Source organism: Notechis scutatus, chromosome 4 (assembly GCF_049901735.1).
Source record: "Notechis scutatus isolate UNSWTSFEM ecotype Mainland chromosome 4, rNotScu1.2, whole genome shotgun sequence".
In the NCBI taxonomy this organism is placed as follows: Eukaryota; Metazoa; Chordata; class Lepidosauria; order Squamata; family Elapidae; genus Notechis; species Notechis scutatus.
Window position 1 is genome coordinate 142,621,363 of NC_142012.1, and position 20,074 is coordinate 142,641,436.

General features: G+C 35.8%; 1 protein-coding gene across 1 annotated transcript in view; it reads left to right on the top strand.

Annotated features, from left to right (window-relative positions):
* The first annotated feature begins 463 nt into the window (after window positions 1-463).
* Window positions 464-20,074, top strand: part of MED12L (mediator complex subunit 12L) — a 196,110-nt gene continuing 176,499 nt past the window's right edge. The window contains exons 1-5 of the mRNA XM_087965157.1: window positions 464-726; window positions 11,243-11,347; window positions 11,943-12,134; window positions 14,085-14,244; window positions 19,522-19,691. Coding sequence (XP_087821283.1) covers window positions 628-726; window positions 11,243-11,347; window positions 11,943-12,134; window positions 14,085-14,244; window positions 19,522-19,691 — 726 coding nt within the window. The 5' untranslated portion in view covers window positions 464-627. The remainder of the gene's footprint in view (window positions 727-11,242; window positions 11,348-11,942; window positions 12,135-14,084; window positions 14,245-19,521; window positions 19,692-20,074) is intronic.

A 20,074-nucleotide genomic window follows, 5' to 3' on the forward strand; every position in this document is an offset into this window, starting at 1 on the left:
AACCTACTTTAGGTCAGAGGTACGTGATCTTGTGCGGAGGACATTTGAACTTGTGACTTTGAAACCTCATGCGCTACTGCGACATTGGTGTCTGCTGTCATGGGAACTACATCCCTGGTTTATTTTATTTTATTTTATTTTTAAAAAGCCTTTATTTTATTTTTTCTGTGAAATTTGGCCTAGGGCAAGAGAAGGAAGAAATCCTACAACTATTGGGAAGGAAGGATTCATCTCTTTTTAGGGGGAGGGAAGAGAGTTCTTTTCTTCCTGGCCTCGCCATCCATTTTCACCCAGTCGTCTGGTCCTTCTTGTCATTTCTCTCCCCGCGACATCCCCCTCGCCCTCGCTCAGCTCTCCAGGGATGTTTGTCTGCACGTGTGGGGTGTGTGTGTGTATTTGCCTCTGTGGGCGGGTTGGGTTGCAATCCTGCCGCATCCTAGCCGCCCTTTGCTCTCCCCGCGTACGTATCTATGTATGTCTCCCACGTAGGAAAAGAGCCAGACCCAGAGGGGGGGAGTCTGTCTGCCAGCCAAGTGCTGCTCCCTGGTGCTCAGAGGCTGCTCCATCTCCAACTCCTCTCTCTCTCTTTCTCTCTCTCATTCATTTAGCCGGCTAACATGAGAGATCATGGCCGCCTTCGGGCTCCTCAGCTATGAGCAGAGACCTCTCAAACGGTCCCGTTTGGGGCCGCCCGACGTCTATCCTCAAGACCCCAAGCAGAAGGAGGTAAGCCCGGGGCTTCGATCACTCCGTCCGCGCACACACCTGGTCCGGGGGAGAAGTTTGACCGGCGACCCCCTGAAAGGGGGAAGGGAAGGGAAGGCAGGCTAAGGCGGGTTGCGGGGGGGAGGGCGGGGAGAGAAGGCGCCTGCCAGCCTCAGAGCGGAGCTCCTCGCAAGGCTGTTGCGGACCCTGAGAGATTTCGTAGCGTTGAGTTATGGATTGGGAGGGGGGGGGGGCGGTGATATGCTTGCGCGCCGGGCCCTGACGTACTCCGAGGTTGTGTAGTAGAAACCCGCCCCCTCCTCTTCGTCTCTTCTAGGTGCACTTCCTCCCTCCCCCCCTCCCCAAACTTTTTGAAAGACATCAGCTAGAAAAGAAAAGGGCGCTTCCCCTCCTCCGCAACCCTGACTTGCCTTTTTGCGCATCTAAATGAAGTCCCGGGCTAGTCTTAAACCCCGGGTGACGGAGGCCACCCCTCTCCCAGCAGGTGGAAACAGCTTCTATTCCCTCCCCTCTCCCCCATTCCCGAGCTTTCCTTAAACGGTGCTTTTTCTGGCAGACGTTGCCTATGGACCAGTGACTTGACATTTGATCAGATGGGAGTGAAGCTGCTTCTCTTAGTCACCCCAAATCAGATGACTTTCAAAACAGTGGCACTTGGCATGTATTGTTCTAGCTAGTGGCACTGGGTTGTAACCATGACGTTATGGCACTGTGTAATTAACAGATAATTGCTGGGGGGGAAGGAAGGTTGTTATAATGCTCATTACAATTTATCAAGGGATTCCTTCACCTGCTACTCAGTTGCCACTAATTTCTGTCCTCTGTAGGTTAAAGTTGCAAGTTACTAAGAAACTGATATTAAGGGTTTCTTTAACTGTATTACAACCTTTATGGGGGAGGCCTTAGCAGTTTGGCTGTAATGTTGGCGGACCGTTTCTTGCTTGGCTATGTCCATTCCCATTAAAAGACTGTCTTTGGCCCACAGTTAAACATAGTTAACAGTTTACACTGGCAGTCTTCATGTATGCTAAACCATAAGAAGCAAACCCCAAGCATGTCTTAGCTGATGGTTTGGTTAGTTCAACATGCTCCAACATGTTTTGGTTAGTTACTTAATCATAGTTTACACTTTGTAGTGTTGGGTGAATTCAGGTAAAATCTGTTTTAAATCTGCTTTTTAGAAAGGGGTCCTATACTAGAACTTTGTGCTATTGGAGCAATTCTTATTTTGTGTAGTTTGAAAGTCTTATAATTCCTATTGGAAATAATTGTTACAGTAAATGTATATACATGTGGTAATATAAAGACGTTTTTTTAGTGCCTTCAGATCAGTATTGACTCTTGGTGCCTTACAGATCAAGGGTCACCAACCTTTTTATTTTTTTTTATTTATTTATTTGATTTGTCAATTGCTTACAAGATAATAGGTATAGGTATATACATAGTTATGAATACATGAAATGGGTACATATAAGAAAAATAAAAGAAACAATAGGACAGGGGTGGTAGGCATGTTGGTGCGCTTATGCACGCCCCCTACAGACCTCTTAGGAAAGGGGTGAGGTCAATAGTAGACAATCTAAGGTTAAAGTTTTTGGGGTTTGGGGAAGAAACCACAGAGTCAGATAGAGTATTCCAGACATTGACCACTCTGTTGCTGAAGTCGTATTTCCTGCAATCAAGTTTGGTGTGGTTAACCTTGAGTTTGTATCTATTGTGTGCTCTTGTGTCGTTATGGTTGAAGCTGAAGTATTCATTGACAGGTAGGACATTGCAATGTATGATTTTATATACCATACTTAGATCAGACCAAAGACGGCGTAATTCAAGGTTTTCTAGGTCTAGAATTTCAAGTCTGGTGGCATATGGTATTCTACAACGAGTAGAGGAGCGGAGAACTCTTCTTGTGAAATATTTCTGGACTTTCTCAACTATGCTAATATCAAATACGTAATGTGGGTTCCAGACTGATGAGATGTATTTGAGTATTGGTCTAGCAAATGTTTTGTATGCTCTAGTTAGTAGTGTGATATTACCAGAGAAAAAGCTACGTAGGATTAGGTGAACAACTCTTATGCCTTTTTGGCTATGTAGTTACAGTGGGCTCTAGCACTTAGATCATTAGAGATGAGTATTCCATGGTCCTTTACAGAGCTTGGATCATCAACAAGATCTTGACTATTCAGGTTGTATTTTATTTTCTGATTTTTTTTGCCAATATGTAAGACAGAGCATTTATTTGTTGAGATTTGAAGTTGCCATTTGTTTGACCATTCTGATACATAGTCAAGATCTTTTTGAAGGGTAGCAGTATTGTCTGTGGTATTGAACAGCTTTACATCATCAGCGAAAAGAACGCAGTTGCTCTTAATATGATCACAGAGGTCATTTATGTAGAGTATGAAGAGAGTTGGTCCTAGAACACTGCCTTGGGGGACACCACTATTGACAGGTACAGAATTTGATAGGACACTCCCAATTTTGACCATTTGTTGTCTGTTTGACAGGAATGCTTCTATCCAGTTATGCAGGTGTCCAGAGATACCATAAGATTTTAGTTTTAGGAGTAGTTTGTCGTGTACCACTGAATCAAAGGCTTTACAGAAGTCTATGTAGATTGTGTCTATTGCTTTGCCCTGATCGAGTTGTGTAGCCCATATGTTTTTGTAGTGTAAGAGTTGCAGATTACAGAATAGTTTTTTCCTGAAACCAAATTGTTTATTGGAGAGTAGGTTGTTTGTCTCTAAGTGACTAAAAAGGAATGTGGTGATAGCAAAAGTCTCAGAAGGGACCCTTTATTTTCCTGAACTGTAAAGGTGACAGAGAAAGAGATGTACAGTACTTTCAAACTTGCAATATTATGTTAATATAATCTTACAAAAAAGTAAGTTTAATAGTTGATCAGGGCATTCTTTCTGTCTGGACTACTTCATAAGGCTGATTGTGGGATTCTTATGACTTTTTACTTCTGGGGTTAGGAAAATTTCATCCTTGTCTTAGTACTGGCTAAAAAAGACTGGAAAATAGTGTGGGCTATAGAGAAATCTTGATGCTATTTTATAGTTTTAGTTTTACAAAACACTTTAGAATTATATTACTGAATATCTTTATTTATCTCCCTGGACTTTCTATTATTAAAAATACCCATATGGAATGTGAAAAAAAGTTTTTTTTATTTTATTTTTCAGATTTTAATAACTTTGTCTCATGTAGAGAAAAATGGACACAGTTAACACATATCAATTTACAGAACAATAATTTTGTGTAGTATGTAATATGTCATCTGATCAGTATATTGTTTACTGCCATTTTAAAAACTTAGGAATTATTCTGTGGGTATATCTTATATTGATATTTGTACTGCTGTGGTCTGCATTGTAATGAATCTCTTATCCTTTAATTTGGTGTGTGTGTGTGTGTACACACACACACACACACACATGTATCTTTAATTTGATGTATACATATACACATACACTAGTGGTATATGTATTTAGAGTATTATATTTTCATGCCATCTACTTAACATTTCAGAATGCTTTAAAGAATACAACTTACAATCTTTGGTGTGGAAATATGTTTCATGTTTTGATTATAAAAAACTGTTATGCTAAAGTAATAATCTTTGACCTAGCATCTCTCTTTGTAAAGATTTCAATTCAGCTGCAGTTTTATGGGCTTGAATTCCCTTGGTTCCTATTTAATCCACTTTCTATATATATTGATGATGTAAATATAAATTTCCAGAATTCCAAATTAATCTGATTTGTTCATCGCAAACAAATTTAAGATATAATGTGATTTGTTAGGTTTGGCTTAGATTGTCAAGTAAATTTAGCCATTATGGTTTATTAAGCAATGACTCTAGCTTAATGTGATGCTTAAGCCTAGCCAATAGTCATGTATTCAGCAAAGTGTGATTAAATAAAGTAGCCCATAATGGTCTAGATTCATGCATTCCACAATCCAAATTGGAACAAAGCACATTATGGCTTAATAGGTTGTCTGGATCCATCAATATATACACATTTAATAACCAACATATCTAAAATAATTGCTTTTGTTCCTTGAGCATACACTGTATATACAACCTATCTGATGGCCCTTTCTAATATGCTGAACTGATGTGTTAATTTGTTGTATTGATTTCCTGGAACAAGGGAAGTCTTGTATGTATTTGTTTTGGTCTGCTTTCCAGCCAATAGATTGATACATAGCAATAAATAAAATTACATATATAGTTGTGCAATATTGTACAATTAAAGCATTAAGAGTTAATATAGTTTTAATAGGGACAGTTCTTCATTCAATATATGCACATTAGACTGACCTTGCCCACTTTTTCTTTTTCTTTCTTTTTTGCATAAAAATATGCCATTAAAATAGTACTGAAATAAAGTGCAATTGTAAAAGCTTCCCTGAATAATTTCTTAGCCATAATGTAAAAGGGTCCAATTCTTCAATTTGCTGTATTGGTTGAAATTGATTTTGGTTTCTTGAAAAGATTGTATATGCTTAATGTGACCTTTACTTACTAGGGTGGTCCTTAAACTTGGGACAAAGTTTGAACATTGGAGCTAATGGGGAACAACTTGGACAAAACTTTACTTATCAAAGACAGGACAGCTGGATCCAGCCTGTCCTTTTATGATTCAAAAACTTTCACAAACTCCAGGACAATTTTATCAGGTCAACTTCACCAACAAAGTTTTGTTCAAAAAAGGAAAAAAACACATTGCTACCTAAATGGCAATCTTGGAGTTGTCGCATGAAGTGGGAATAGGAGAGCTGTCATAGTGAGCAAGGAATGTCATCCTTATAAAGAGTACCAACCTGCTTTATCTCTCTAGAGATGTGGAATGAATAGATCTTTATAAGCATTTGATGATTTGTAGCCTTGGGCTAAATAGACATGTGTGAACAGATTTCTAGATAAATTCTAGTCTGCTGACTGCCCAGGAGGGAGGGGGCTGTTTTGGGGCCATTGTATTTGACCCGCCAAGTGAGTATAGTAGTCATTGCGTAATTCTGTCATTATGTTTAACTAAGATTAGTGAAACCATTTTAGACCTTGTTGTATACTTTTTAGTATGTTATCTGAAAGTTCCTGTGAATATTTATGAATATGATGAAATTATACTGGGGAAGTTTTTGGACATAAGCCACAAAGAAAAAGTCAGATGAGTGCATCCCAGCAAATGTAAAAATTCTTACACAAAGTCTATATTAATTTAATGGTGGATAATTCTGACTTTCATCCAATAGATATACTATCAACTCTGAATTGAACCTGACTAAAGCCATTTTCTGGCTGATACCTTTCTAGCTGATATACCTTTAAAGGAGAATATTTGTTGCTCAGGGTTGAAATGAGAGGTCCTTGGTGCTCTCTGAGCTTGGCTGTTTTCTTGTAGACATTTCATTATACAAACTAGGTAACATAATCAGTACTGGTTAATAGCACTTAGTCAATAGCACTGATGATGCTACCAATTTTAAGTATCCCAAGTTTTAGTTAGAAAAAATGGCTTTATGTAGCTCCATACAATCATCAGGTGAAATAGCCATAATATAAAGCATAAATATTATGGGCTATACTATTTCTCTTATCTCAGTCCTGTCTAGTCCATATAGAATATATCATCAAGCAGAAGTTAAATAGAATAGCTTTTTTCCAGTTTGTGATTTTGTGAGAAGACTGGCAACATTTGTGTACATTTCAGAATCTCTTCATCCCGCTAGCTTAATGCTGGGAGAATATGTCCCTCCTCCCCTCTACTATAGAATTCACCTTTGTGGTTTTTAAAATTAACTTTATGAGCAATTGGTTCTTTAATTAGGAATTCATAGGTTTAGAGTATTCTATTTTTCAATATTATATAAACATTTAGAAACAATATAACTGGTCCCATGCTCTTTCTTTCTTGAATGTAATACTTAATTTTCTGGTATTATTAGGAACTGAATGAGTTTGGATTTGATATAATTACTGATTATTGATCAAAACAAAATAAATTGAATTTACTGAACTTGTTGATATCCACATCGGGATTCAAACCAAGAAATCTTAATAATGTGATGCTCAGGTTTCCTCACAGAGCAATGATATTGTAATATATGGGAATCTTTCTGACGATCAAAGCATCTCCTGAAAATATTAGTTTGTGAACATTGATTTGAAAGAACCCCTTGGGGATTTGAAATTTCTATTTCTATTTGAAACAGAAAAGATAATTTAGATAATACAAAATTCAAGAAGTGTGGAAAGGTTGCTGTTGCAAAATTATGTGTGGAACTCATTGTCTCCTTTGAGTCATTCTAATTTTTCTGCTCCCCCCCTCCAAACAATGTGGTACACTAAATGAGTATATGCAAAACTATCAAAAAATAACTTTTTTTCTTTGAAAGAATTGGATGTGAGGCTAAGCAGTGTTTGTAGTGAATAAATCCAATAGATTTTCTCAAGGCTTTTTCAAAAGAAACATGCATTTGTTGTTTGGCATATGTAGAATGTCAGGGAATTACAATTCAGGTTTGCTTTAATTATCTGCCAATAATTTCCAAGTGTAAAAACTTGAAAGAGAAAAAAAATCTTCTTTTGTATAAAAACTGTTGTGATTCAGGCTATTCAGGTCCTTCGTGCAGTTGTGCACTGAACAGTGATTACTCTCTGAAATTGTTGTGTGATTCTGTCTCTCAAGACTGTACCGAAATGACATAAATTGAATGGAATAAAGACAATTCAGAAAAAGTAAATTTTGTACGTTTTGTACGTTTCTGTACATTTTTTACAAGGCTGATTTTAAAAAAAGATATAAAAAGCAACAATTGAAAATTACTAATGGAATCTCGAGCAACAATGGTCTTAAATGCTTTGCGGATTCTGTATATTGTTGTATACCATTGTAACCCTACAGATTGCATCCTAAACTAGAAACAATTTATTAGAATATGTGATTGTGCTGTCTTGCACACATAGTTTAAATGCAGATTATGAATTTCTCCAGATTTGAGTGAGTATTTGATTGATTATGTAAAATTAGTGGTGTTGACTTTTAGCAATCACATAGATTTATAAAAGTGAAAATGAATCAGGGATTTTATTACCCTAACACATGGAACCACCTTTGAAACATTTTTTCCCTAGAGGATGTTAACTCATTTTGTTCAACCTTGGTCCTTTTTAACCATCATTTCCTTGTGAATGAATCTTAGTTTGTAGCTCTAGTGAAGAAGCAGAAGAAAGCAACTGAGGTATAAAAGAGGAGATTGTTCTCTACTTGGAAAGTATGGGTTCCTATATCATGGTAAAATAAATTTTGCTTCATTTTGTCATGTTGTCTTCTGTGAGTCCAACTACTATCATTTGTAGATTTTTGTTTATAGCTTAGGGCAGTATATGAACCCAGCCAATTGTGATTTAATGTGAGGAATAAACTAGGTCAGTATGTCATGTCTGAATCACTGCTGTTTTACAGCTGGTTTTAATTGCTGAATAATTCTAATAACCCCTAAAGCATCTAACAAGATCAACAAGATAGATTGCTGTTAAACCTTTAGGCATATAGAGTGGAAATATTGGGAGTTATAATCCCAATACTTCTGGATAATGAAGCTGGCCTCTCATGAAATATCAAAGAAGTGATGAGAATAGAAATTGGTGAGTATCATGTTCCATTAAGCAAGACCAAGGATGCAGGAATTACAAGTAGTCCTGGGTTTACAAACACAAATGAACCCAACTTTTCTTTCACTAAGCTAGATAGCTGTTAAGTGAATTTTGTGCCATTTTATCAGACTTTTTGCCCCAGTTGTTAAGTGAATCGTTGCAGTTGTTAAGTTAGTAATACAGTTGTTTAGTGCATCTGGCTTCTCCATTGACTTTGCTTATCAGAAGGTCACAAAAGATGATTGTCTGACCCTGAGATTCTGGAACCATTATAAATAAATGCCAATTGCCAATTGTCTGAATTTTTATCATGTAACTATGGGGATAATGCAATTATCAGTGTGAAAAACTGTCATAAATCACATTTTCCAGTGCTGTTGTAACTTTGGGTGGTCATTAAATGAAAACTTCAAATGGTCACTAAATGAATGGTTATAAGTCAAGGTCTACCTGTAGATGATAAATAGTTGACAGAACTTTTGTTAGAGATGCCTATTCTGATAGAACATTTTTGTTACCACATCTTTTGTCTGCTGATCCTGATTTATATCTAAAATTTATCTGTGTATCTATGGATAGTAAAAATTACTATTCCCAACAGACAACATCCAGTTCTTGGATAAAAATAAGATCTATGGTGCAAATCAATTGAATGCTTTGTGGTTGCCGTTCTTTGAAGCTATTCATCAGGTTCATATTGTTCTGAATCAGGGACTGTGTTTGTTTGATACTGTTTGATAGGCAAACAGTGTGGGCTTTTTTGCTGCAAACATTAAGACTGAATGTACATTTTTCTGGGAAGTGCTGGGATTACAAGCCTGAAGACTTTTGTTCAAAAGTACCTCAGCTGGCTCAAAAAAAAAAATCCTTATATGCGTTTTGAAATTTGACACAGGGATGTCAAATTGACAGCCTGAAAGGCCAGATACATCATGTGTAGGTTATGCCCACCCCGGCTCCGTGAAGGGAAAAAACACTGCAATATTTTGTGTGACAGCAATGTGACATGGCGAGTTTGATACCCGTGTTGTACATAGTTGAACTTCATTTTTGTTTTTCAATAAAACTATGACATTTGTTTATATAACATACATATTTTATAGCTTAGAGAATACATTAAAATGTAGCATTAATCTCTATCTTTTGTCCCTTAAATGGGCCTGATATATTGGACTGGGAAAAACATTATACTTTCTGATATGGGCTGTTTTATTCATTACTTTTCCACCTAGTAGCTAGGATATGCAAGATAGAAACTTAGGCAACATATACGATGGTGATTTATTGATTTGTAAATAGGAGTTAATTTCCAATGGAAAGATGATGTGCTAGAGGCAGAAATATTTTAAATGCTAAGCTGTAACACAGTATGTAGTTTTCACTTTATAATTAATTTGCACATGATTGCTGTTAGAAGTTTCACAAGCTTTTGTAGAGGCAAGGAAGAGGTCTTTTATCACTGAAAGATATAGTTACTAAGGACATCTTCAAAATTACATCTGAATCTTTTAAATAGAAGTTCGGTTGGGTTACAATGATCACAGTTTCATCCGTACAGCTGTGCTATTGTTTAAACAGAAGGCTGGTTCATCTTCACTGTGGAAATGAATTAGCTTCAAAACTAATGGCAAAGATTTGAATTTTGATCTCTGTTGAAACCCAGAGCGTTTTTGTTGCCAAATTTTATGAGAATGAAACAAAATAGTGCATTGTGTTAAGGCTGGCATTAGTCTTAACTAAATTAACTAGATTAACTAAAACTAGAAATCTAAATCTCTGTGGAAAATTCTCAGTCATATAGGTTATAGTTCTCTCAAAGGTACTTTTTTTCTTTTTCAAAAGGTAACTGCACTGTTTTTTCCTTGAGGAAGAAGAAAATGTTTCACTTCTCATCCCAGAAGTTTCATCAGTTCAGATGGTGGTGGGATGGAAGGATAGGTTCTGATAGAATGGAAGCGGGGTGGGGTGGGGAATGGAAAGATAGTATTACTTTGCAGCCATCTGGTCGTTAGCACTCTCTCTAAGAGCTATTGAGGCCACTTGGAGGTTTAGTTGTGTTTTCAGGGTCACCTGAATCACAACCGCAACCAATTACACCCTGGGAGGTCTAATGATTTTTTTCTGTAATGTAAAATGCTAACTGAAACAAGTAACAGAGTAAAACCAAAAATATTCAAATATAACAGCATGTTTTTTTGTATTATTAATAAATCGTCTCATTCCTAAAGGCCAATCTGGATAAGATCTTTGATTTTTTTTCTTCCATTCATTCAATCATATTCAATTCTTGAAGACTGCCTGGACAAGTTCCTGCATTTTTCTTTGCGAGATTTTTTTCAGGAGTGGTTTGCCACTGCTTCTTTCCTAGGACTGAGACAAAAACATTGGTTCAGGTTTACCCAGCTAGCTTCATGTCTAAAGTGTGACTAAGATCTCATGGTTCACTAAGTTCCTAGCTTGTTGCCTTAACTGCTACATCAGACTGGCTTTCCCGGGATATTGTTTTAGGATAAAACAAGTAGTAGAAGTAGAAGAAATAATTACCTATATGTTTAAGAACCCAGTGTTTGTATCATTAATGTGTAAAATTGTCTAAACATGTTTTTTTTAAAGTATTTAGGTCAATTTGATAAGTGCCAAATTTTAATTACTTTTAGATAATATAAGAGAATTGTATAAAAATGTTTATAACAAAAAATCATAAACAGATTTGCATTTGCAAAGAATGCGTAAAATGTATATCTTATTCATAGCACAATAGAAATTTTAATTCCTTAATGAGAATCTGATCTCACTTAAATTTGGAACCTGCTGCAAAACTCAGTTAACATTATACTTTATTTGTAGGATGAGCTAACTGCTGTAAATGTAAAACAAGGTTTCAGTAATCAGCCACCTTTCTCAGGAGATGAACATGGGTCTGCTAGAAATATTGTTATTAACCCATCAAAGGTATGTGTTTTTTTTGTAACGAAAAAGTGCTTCCTCTTAAGAATTTCTAATTTTGTATGCTGTTTTACAATACCTTCTTTATTGATTTGGTAATGTGTGTCTTCATTTTTTAAAAACTTTTTAATCTGTGTAACTTGAAAATTATGAATACATAGGTGAATGCATGCAGGGTCAAAGATGTGGATTTCCTAATGCTGAAATTCCCAATATGCCGATCAAGTATCTACTGTTACAAATGATTTTAATTGATATTTGAAAGAAGGAAAATGTCACAGATTTCAAATTTAACATTTGCCTTTTCTGGACAGGTTTTTTAAACTGCAAATATGCTTTAATAATAAGATTATTTTTATTATAGCCTAAGGGGTATTTTAATGTTGAGTATCAATAACTTTTATATCCATAATATCTATACTTGAACAATAATGGGAGATCATTTTAGCTTATCACGTTTTTGACTACTACAATAAAGAATTTAGAGGCTAATTTTATCAAGGTACTAGTTAAAGGACACTTGATCTCTTTAATCCAGGACATTGTATATATTTAAGTTTTAGAAAATGCTTATTCTGTTTTCGTTTTCTTCTCTTATCAGATTGGTGCTTATTTTAGCAGCATATTAGCAGAGAAATTAAAACTTAATACATTCCAGGATATAGGAAAGAAGAAATTGCAAATAAATGCTAAAGACAATTACTGGCTAGTTACTGCTCGGTCCCAGAGTGCAATTCATACGTGGTTTGCGGATTTGGCAGGAAATAAACCTCTGACTTTCCTAGCAAAAAAGGTACTTGGATGACGTCTTCGCTATTTGGGAGAGAGGGAGGATTTCACGTGATTCTGATCTGAATCTAAAGTGCAATATTAACAAAATAAACAAGATGAAGGCAGCTTCCTGCAAAAGAAATTACGAGAGTTCCTGTTCCATTTTTACCGCTAATGATCTGTATTGCTTTTTTTTTCATCTCCCTTTCTTAAATTTTCTATTGCAGGGGTCTCCTACCTTGGCAACTTTAAGACTTGTGGACTTCAACTCTCAGAATTCTGGGAGTTGAAGTCCACAGGTCTTAAAAGTTGCCAAGGTTGGAGACTCCTGTTCTTTCTTATGACTGACCTGATGCTGAGCCTACTGAAAAGCATGCCAACCTAAATGATCTCTGAGGATTCATGCAAGTTTCTACAGCTGTTTGTGCAATGTATTACTTATGATCTTCTTGGTGGACGAAACAATGTTGTTCCTATTGCTATTGTGCAGCAGTAATGAGGCCAGTGAATGGTACCTTAATAACTCCTTGCAAGTGATTTAAGGAAAGGGATTGGTGGATTTTTCTCCCCCATTTCCCTTGTCAGTGGAAAAACAACCACCAATCATTTTTGGTCATCTGAGATAGTGCTGAGTATTGTCAGTTTGGGTAGATGCTTAAAATGTTAAGTTTAGTTACTGGTCAAGCTGAGTAAGGGAGTTATGAGGTGGAGCAGGAGAGAACAAATGACTGATAACAAATGAATACTATCTCTAGCTAATGCTAAAAATGCTGGCAAGAAGTGACCTCCAGCAGCAGATAGAGGTAGCTAATCAATGGCCATGGAGAATATGTGTATTAGAGCAGACTTCTGGATTTTCAGAATTATGATTGGCTTGTACATAATAGCAACAATAACTGCTATGGCCCTGTTATTGTCTATGTTGGAATGCAGTGGACAAAATGACACCTTGTTCTCCAGTGAGTTGTAAGTAACAATGATATATTGCACAAATAGATATTGAAACTTCTACAAGTCGTCAGAGACAATAAAAAGAGTAAAAACTGCTAAAAATTTATATCTGCGTGAAACTCCTGGTTGGGACCTGTGAAAAAGTTATGTTAGAATCTTGTCTTTCACTAAACTTTTAAGTGCTGACTTTAGCATGAAACAATATAAGCAAGTTAGCCCTTAAAGTTGTGAACATATTGTGTGTAAACTTCTAGACTCCTATTATTTTCAGTATTTTGAAAATAATAGGAGACCTAACGACGAGTGAAGGAAGCCGACTTTTCAATATTTCAGGAAACCTAATAAAATCTATTTCTTGAGGGGTAGAAATGTTGGCCAATTTTAGATATTGTTAAGATCAAGCCTAAATTTCACCTAAGTGTGTTGACTAAGTGGACTAGTGGAACTTATCTCTTTTTCACAGGACTTAGATGTAACATTTTTGGGCTTGCACCTTTAAGATACATAGCATTTTAAGGATTGGCATTTATGGGAGCTGTTAATTACATTTAGATGTAAGAGCTGCCAGTGTGACAGAATATATACGTTTACCATATTTTGCCTCAAACATTTTTCTGAAGCAGCGTATTATAGCTATTATGGCTGTTCAATATCCTTTGAAAAAAATGGGGAAATACTTTGATCAATGAATAAAATATTGATTTTGCCAGCAAGTGTATTTTAACTCGCTATTTAAAACCAAACAGCTTTTAATGGGAATAATACATAATTTCATTTGATCCAGATTAATTCAATATTATTTGAATCTATACATTATTTTTGACATACCAAAAAGCAACAGTTTGACTAATTTGACACTAACTTTTGCTTTCTCTAGTTACTCCTATTGTTATTTTTTTTCTACATGTCATTCAGTTATTACTACATCTACGTAGTTGAATTAAATTTTACAGTTTGTCATCTAACAGGTTTAGAGTTCTGTAGCCACCTTTTAAAATTCTTTCTTTGTCTTCAAATATAGGTCCCAATTCTCAGCAAAAAGGAAGACGTTTTTGCTTATTTAGCAAGATACTCTGTGCCACTCTTGCGAGCAGCATGGTTGATAAAAATGACTTGTGCCTACTACTCAGCCATCTCTGAAGCTAAAATCAAGAAACGCCAGGCAGCTGATCCAAATCTTGGTAATAAATACTGAATGTAACATCTTATTAATGCACATTTTTGCACTGTTGTGGAATTGTACTATTGTATGGAGGATATAAGTTGATAAGCTTCACTTTTTCCTGTATGCTTTATAAACTACAGTAGGTGTCAGTGCAGTTCAAAAAACCAAGAACCATAAGCTTGTTGTATCAGGAAATGACAAAATCAAGCCTCCATTTCTTTAGGTTCTCATTATTGATCAATGAAAATATATTTAAATTTTTAGTACAGCAAAAGAGCAGAATGAAAGCTGAAGCATAATTAATGACCTACAGAGAAAATGTATTAATTTGTTCTCTTCCTATCCTCAGTGTAAAAAATTGAGCAGATTCTAGACAAATAGGCTGTATCTATTAATGTTATTCGGTTTTTACAGCACGTACATTATTAACACCATGTTTTCAAAAATGGTAGTTCCATCACCTAACTAGAAATTTAGTCACTCTATATTCAATTTCCCAAATGGATCACTCCTTTTATTTAAATTATTGATATTGGTAGATAATACATACCCATCATGCTATTTCCTTTGGGATAAACATGATTTGGTGTGGAGGAAAGTAGTAAAAAATAAGTCAAATAAATTAAGAAAACAGGGTAAAAATGGAAAGAAATAAAGCTAATTTACATTATATCTCTCATACCTTTCTAGCAAAGTTTATAAAGATAATAGAATTTTCTATGCCTTTTTGCCTGTATTTTCAGTCAATTTGCATCCAGACATTTTCAGATTTTTCCACATTTGTTTAAATGCCAACATGATTCATTTAAGGGGACTTGTTTTCACTAGCTTTCCCCCGTCTAATCTTGAAAGCTCACCTCACAATAAAAGTGGATTCCAGATTACCATATTTTTCAGACTATAAGACGCATCGGTCTATAAGATGCACTTTGGTTTAAAGGGGGAAAACAAGAAAACATTAGTTTTTTGCCTCTGTGCGTCCTGTTTTTGCCCTCTCTGGTGCCCAGAAGCATTCTGTAGGCCAAAAATGGGCCTGTTTTTGGCATCCAAAGCCTCTGCACGTCCTGTTTTCAGCCTCCCCTGCATCCATAAGCATACTGCAGCCAAAGAACACACCCATTTTTGGCCTCGATGCCAGGGAGGGCAAAAGTGGGACCCATGGAGGCCTCTGGAAGCCAAAAATGGGCCTGTATTCACTGTATAAGACGCACAGACATTTCCACCCACATTTTTAGGGGAAAAAGTATGTCTTATACTCTGAAAATATGGTATCTTTCACTTCTTATGCAAAGCATTTTCCTTTTTAAGGGTAATTTACAGAGTTTAAAATAAAAGATGTATATTTAAAAAAATCACACTGGTGTTGCTTTTAAATAAATATTCTGGTTGCTGCTGTTAGTTTAAAATGTTTATACCTTCATTTTTTTCACAAAGTAGATTCACTCTTGCATATTAAGCTGTTCTGTATTATTTGTGCATTTACTCAATAAGATGTGCTTAGTTGAGTTTCATAACAAACATGCATATGGCTAGAGCTTTCCTTACTTTAGTGCTGATGTGACAAGTTCAGGATGCCTAATTAAACCTGCCTCACACAATAATTCTTTTCAATTGCTTTTATGTTATAGATTTTTGTCTTCGTAGTTATCTATTGATGCCTCCAAGCAAATATAATTGCTTTGCAACATATGACTTGTTATATGTAAAATAGTTTTTCAACCTCATGCTTTCCTGATGTATTGAACTATAGCTCCTAAAACAACTGGAGAAGAGTAATGTAATGTAATTTCTTTCTTTCAAATTGGACTGTTTCTGGTGAACTGGTGAAATGGATAGCATTGCTGCTGTGTAATGCAGTAAGAAAACTGTCTTTACACTACATCAAGTTGTTTAAAACATGGGTTGTTGAACAAGCCATGGTGTTCCTTTTACCTGTAATATTATGACATCTGTCATACTAAACTGAAAAGAAGTCAAATTGTGCCTTAGGTTTTGTTAACTAAAGCTGAAAATCTTCGACTACTTACATTAGTGTCATCAGTCCATCAGCTGTATCTGACCCTTGGCCACTCTACGGATAAGCTCTCTCCAGGCCCCTTTGTCTCATACTGCCTCCTTCAGATCCACCATTGTTATCCCAGTGTCATCTTTTATAGTGTCCACACCAGCAGGTACTAGGGCAGCCCTGTAACTCCTATTTCTACTGATCATTCCCATCATGGTTGACTTTTTGAGTGACTCAGCTCTCATGACATGGCCAAAGTATGTTTGGCAATCTTGGCTTCAAGTGATATTTTTGATGAGGTAAATAAATCAAATACTTACAGCACTAACTAAAATGTCAGCATACAATGTACTGTGGCATGTTTATTGATATAGCAAATAAAATGAATTATAGTTTTTTAATAGCTGTAACACTACATTTCAGAGATCTTTTATTGACTGATCTGTAGAAGTAATAAGACTAATTTATTTTCTTGAATGCCCAGAGGCATCATTTTATATTTAGGATTGTTTCATATCTACTCTGTAATATGTTGATCTCAGTGAGCATCTCAAGGCATGGATTATGATAATAGAAAGGCTCACTCAGTGATCAGCTGGAAGTGGAGTTTTGCTATAAAGGTGATATGTTGGCAGTTTGATTTGAATATTTTTCCCTTTGGCATGATCTGTCTGTAACATTAATACAGTACTTCACAAATCTTTGATAGTGATGGAGGATTCCATTCTGAAATATCTACTGGCATAATATTGAAATGATTATCCTACTTTATTTTTATAATATCTCTTGAAAGAATAAAGAAACTATGTATTATTGTATCTCTAAAGAAATGGAAATGTAAAACTTATCATTTTTACATATCATTTTTATGGAAAATAAAAATGATATGTAAAATGGAAAACAAACTTTTTTGGCTTGTAGAAATTGGAAGTAATTTAGTCACTAAGACATAACCAACAATAACTCCCAAAGTGATGCAGGTAGTCAAGAAACTCTAAAGGATTATTCCAAAATGCTACTTTTCATGTTATAGAAGAGGAAAATCAATAACTATATATCCAGAGACAAATATTTTAAGCATATTTAATTTCATTTAAATTATGCAAATAAAACAAATTTTGAGTTTTGTTTTGACTCTACCCATTAGTTTGAGGAGTATATCCCCCTCACTCAGATGTGTGATCCTCAGCTAATAAAAGCTGTGCCAAAATAGTTCAAAAATGAACATTGTAAAGATCATTTATGAAGCATTTGACACTGTAGAAATTTTCAGCTTAGTTTCCATGTATTTTAATGAATAACATCTGCCTTTGAACTCTATGAAACAAAATCAATACTATGTATTTAAATGTAACTCCATGTTATTTTTAGATAAAAAGAATACCTCTGGTTTAATGTTTGGGGATTAAAACTGCATTTTGGAAAAGATTCAACATTCCTAAGCTGCATTCTCCTTTTATAGTGCATGATATGTAGGTGGAAGTTGATTTCAGAAATATAATAAGACAGACATGCAAATAAGGGAGATCAGGAGAATTAATTCTTTTATTGGATGGTAGCTATTATTGGAAGTGCATACTGTTGTCTTGAATAGCAAAATGGATTGTTCCACATTTCTGGTTGGGGAGGAACATGGACCAGTCCTGGAGTCTGGGGAAGGCTCTGACGAGTGTCTGCGTCAGAGGCAGAGATGTGGCTAGGGCCATGTGATAGTTATCAGCTGAGTTCGGAGTCAGGGATCAGTGGGGCAGAAGAACAGCTGGAGCCTTTTCCTAGTGTGCGCATGCGCAGACCTGCCAGGAGAAGGGAACAGTTAAGGAACAAGGGTCGACTCAGGAGTAAGAGCACATGTGGACGGTGAACGGTCCCTCCCATAGGGAATAAAGAGGAGAGAAAGGGGAGTGGTGTTTGCAGGAGACAATTAGTTTAGTTCATTAGGGTGAATATCTGTTCCTGACTTCTTGCCAAGTAATTTCTGCTACAGCGTGGCGTTTGGAAGATATCAGCCCAGCAACTTTCCAAGCCTGATAAAGGTCTGTAGTTGTGAAATCTCATGAAAGACTGTTTGTTAGGACTTTGCTGGAGAGGAATTCACTTTAACCTAAATAAAATGAATTATTGGGATGAGGAGTCTACTTCATGATCTTGGGAAGCCTAGGTCAGAACACTAGTGTTGCTGTCCTTTTCTGGAAACAGTAAACTGAGTTGCTCTCAAAAGCATAATTAGAATCCAGCAACAATAAATCCACTCACACCGTGGTAAGGCTTAACAGATCTGAATTACAAATTTCAGGAAAGATTATGACAGATAATCTGGGTCTTTCTTCTGCCATCCACTTTTGTAGCTCACATAATAGCCATAAGATGGTGGAAAGTGAATAGCTACAGAAACCTAAGAAAATCCAGAGGTCAACTTCTAAGCAACGGACAGTCAGGTATTATAGTTCTACAGCCTAATGGATCTTAAATGAAACTTCTAGTTTGCTGAATGTTTCTAAAGGCAAAATGACATTTGTTTCAATTTTGTATGCCTCTGCCTTAAAGCTCCATCCTTCAGGTCTACTCTGTGTTTAGGAGAAAAGATTGTTTCCTAAACAGACCTGAGTGAAGGAGACTATGTTCCTTGTAATTGAACAATTTCTCACTTTTCGATCCCTTAGTCATAGTTTTTGAGGCATCTGTCCCTGTTAGGACTTAGAATCTCTCCTTGGATTCAACTGTTGAAATGTTGCAAAAGTTATTCCTGCTCTGAAGTCTCTAGTTCGTGTCAGAATCAGATAAGGACTCCCCCAGAGTAAGAGAAGAATTAATATTAATTTCAAAGGTAGTTACTTATTTTACATTAAGAGTCTCTTTATGTAAAGCCTATAGTCAATTCTGAATTTAATTTCATAAAGTGATACAAATTATTTTCAGTTGATGATTGGAAATGCTTGAACAATTTTTATTCTCGAATGAATTCTCAAACCTGATTCATATCAAACTACAATTTATTTCTACTTGCTCAAAGTACATAAACGTGATCCATGAAATCCATCCAAGACATTTGCATAACAAACTTCCTTTAGCAAACTACAGGTATTAACTTGCATTCTTTGAAAGCATTGTGGTAAAGACTGTCATGCTAAAAGCCATTCAAACTGGATCTCCCACTGATCACTATTTTGAGATTATGGGTTTGTAACAGCTCAGCTGAGTATAAATCAAATTGTGTTGAGTTTTTTTTGGCTCAGTTTTGTCACTGAAGAAAAACAAATGTCAACAATTACTTAATTTGTGTCTCTATAGAATGGACTCAAATCTCTACCAGGTACCTAAGAGAACAATTGGTAAAAATTGCAGAATTTTATCACATGACTACAAGCCAAGGCAAAAACTCTGTAGTTGTGCCTCGTGAAGTGGAACATGCTCTAAAGCAGTGGGAATATAATGAAAAGTTGGCATTTTATATGTTCCAGGTAACCTTTCTTTTTATAATGAAGCTGTCATGTTCTGTAGTTCAGGATGAAATTCTGTAAAGCAGTACAATGTGTACTGCTTTACAGCGGTAGCAACAACAGTAACATTACAGATTTGCATTTACTGTATGTCATTCATCATCTCATGCATTGATCAGAATCACTACCCTGACCACAAATTATTAATCTGCATATATTTATGTGTGCAGTTATAAGAAATGTCAGGCTATAGTGAAAAAGTGCATGTTAAACATATTCAATGAAGACTTATCAGTCAGTTAATTCAAAATTAAACAGTTGCAAAGAAACAGCTTACGAATTTACTGTAGTCCTCGCTTTATGACCATTCATTCAGTGACTATTCAAACTTATGATACTGCTGA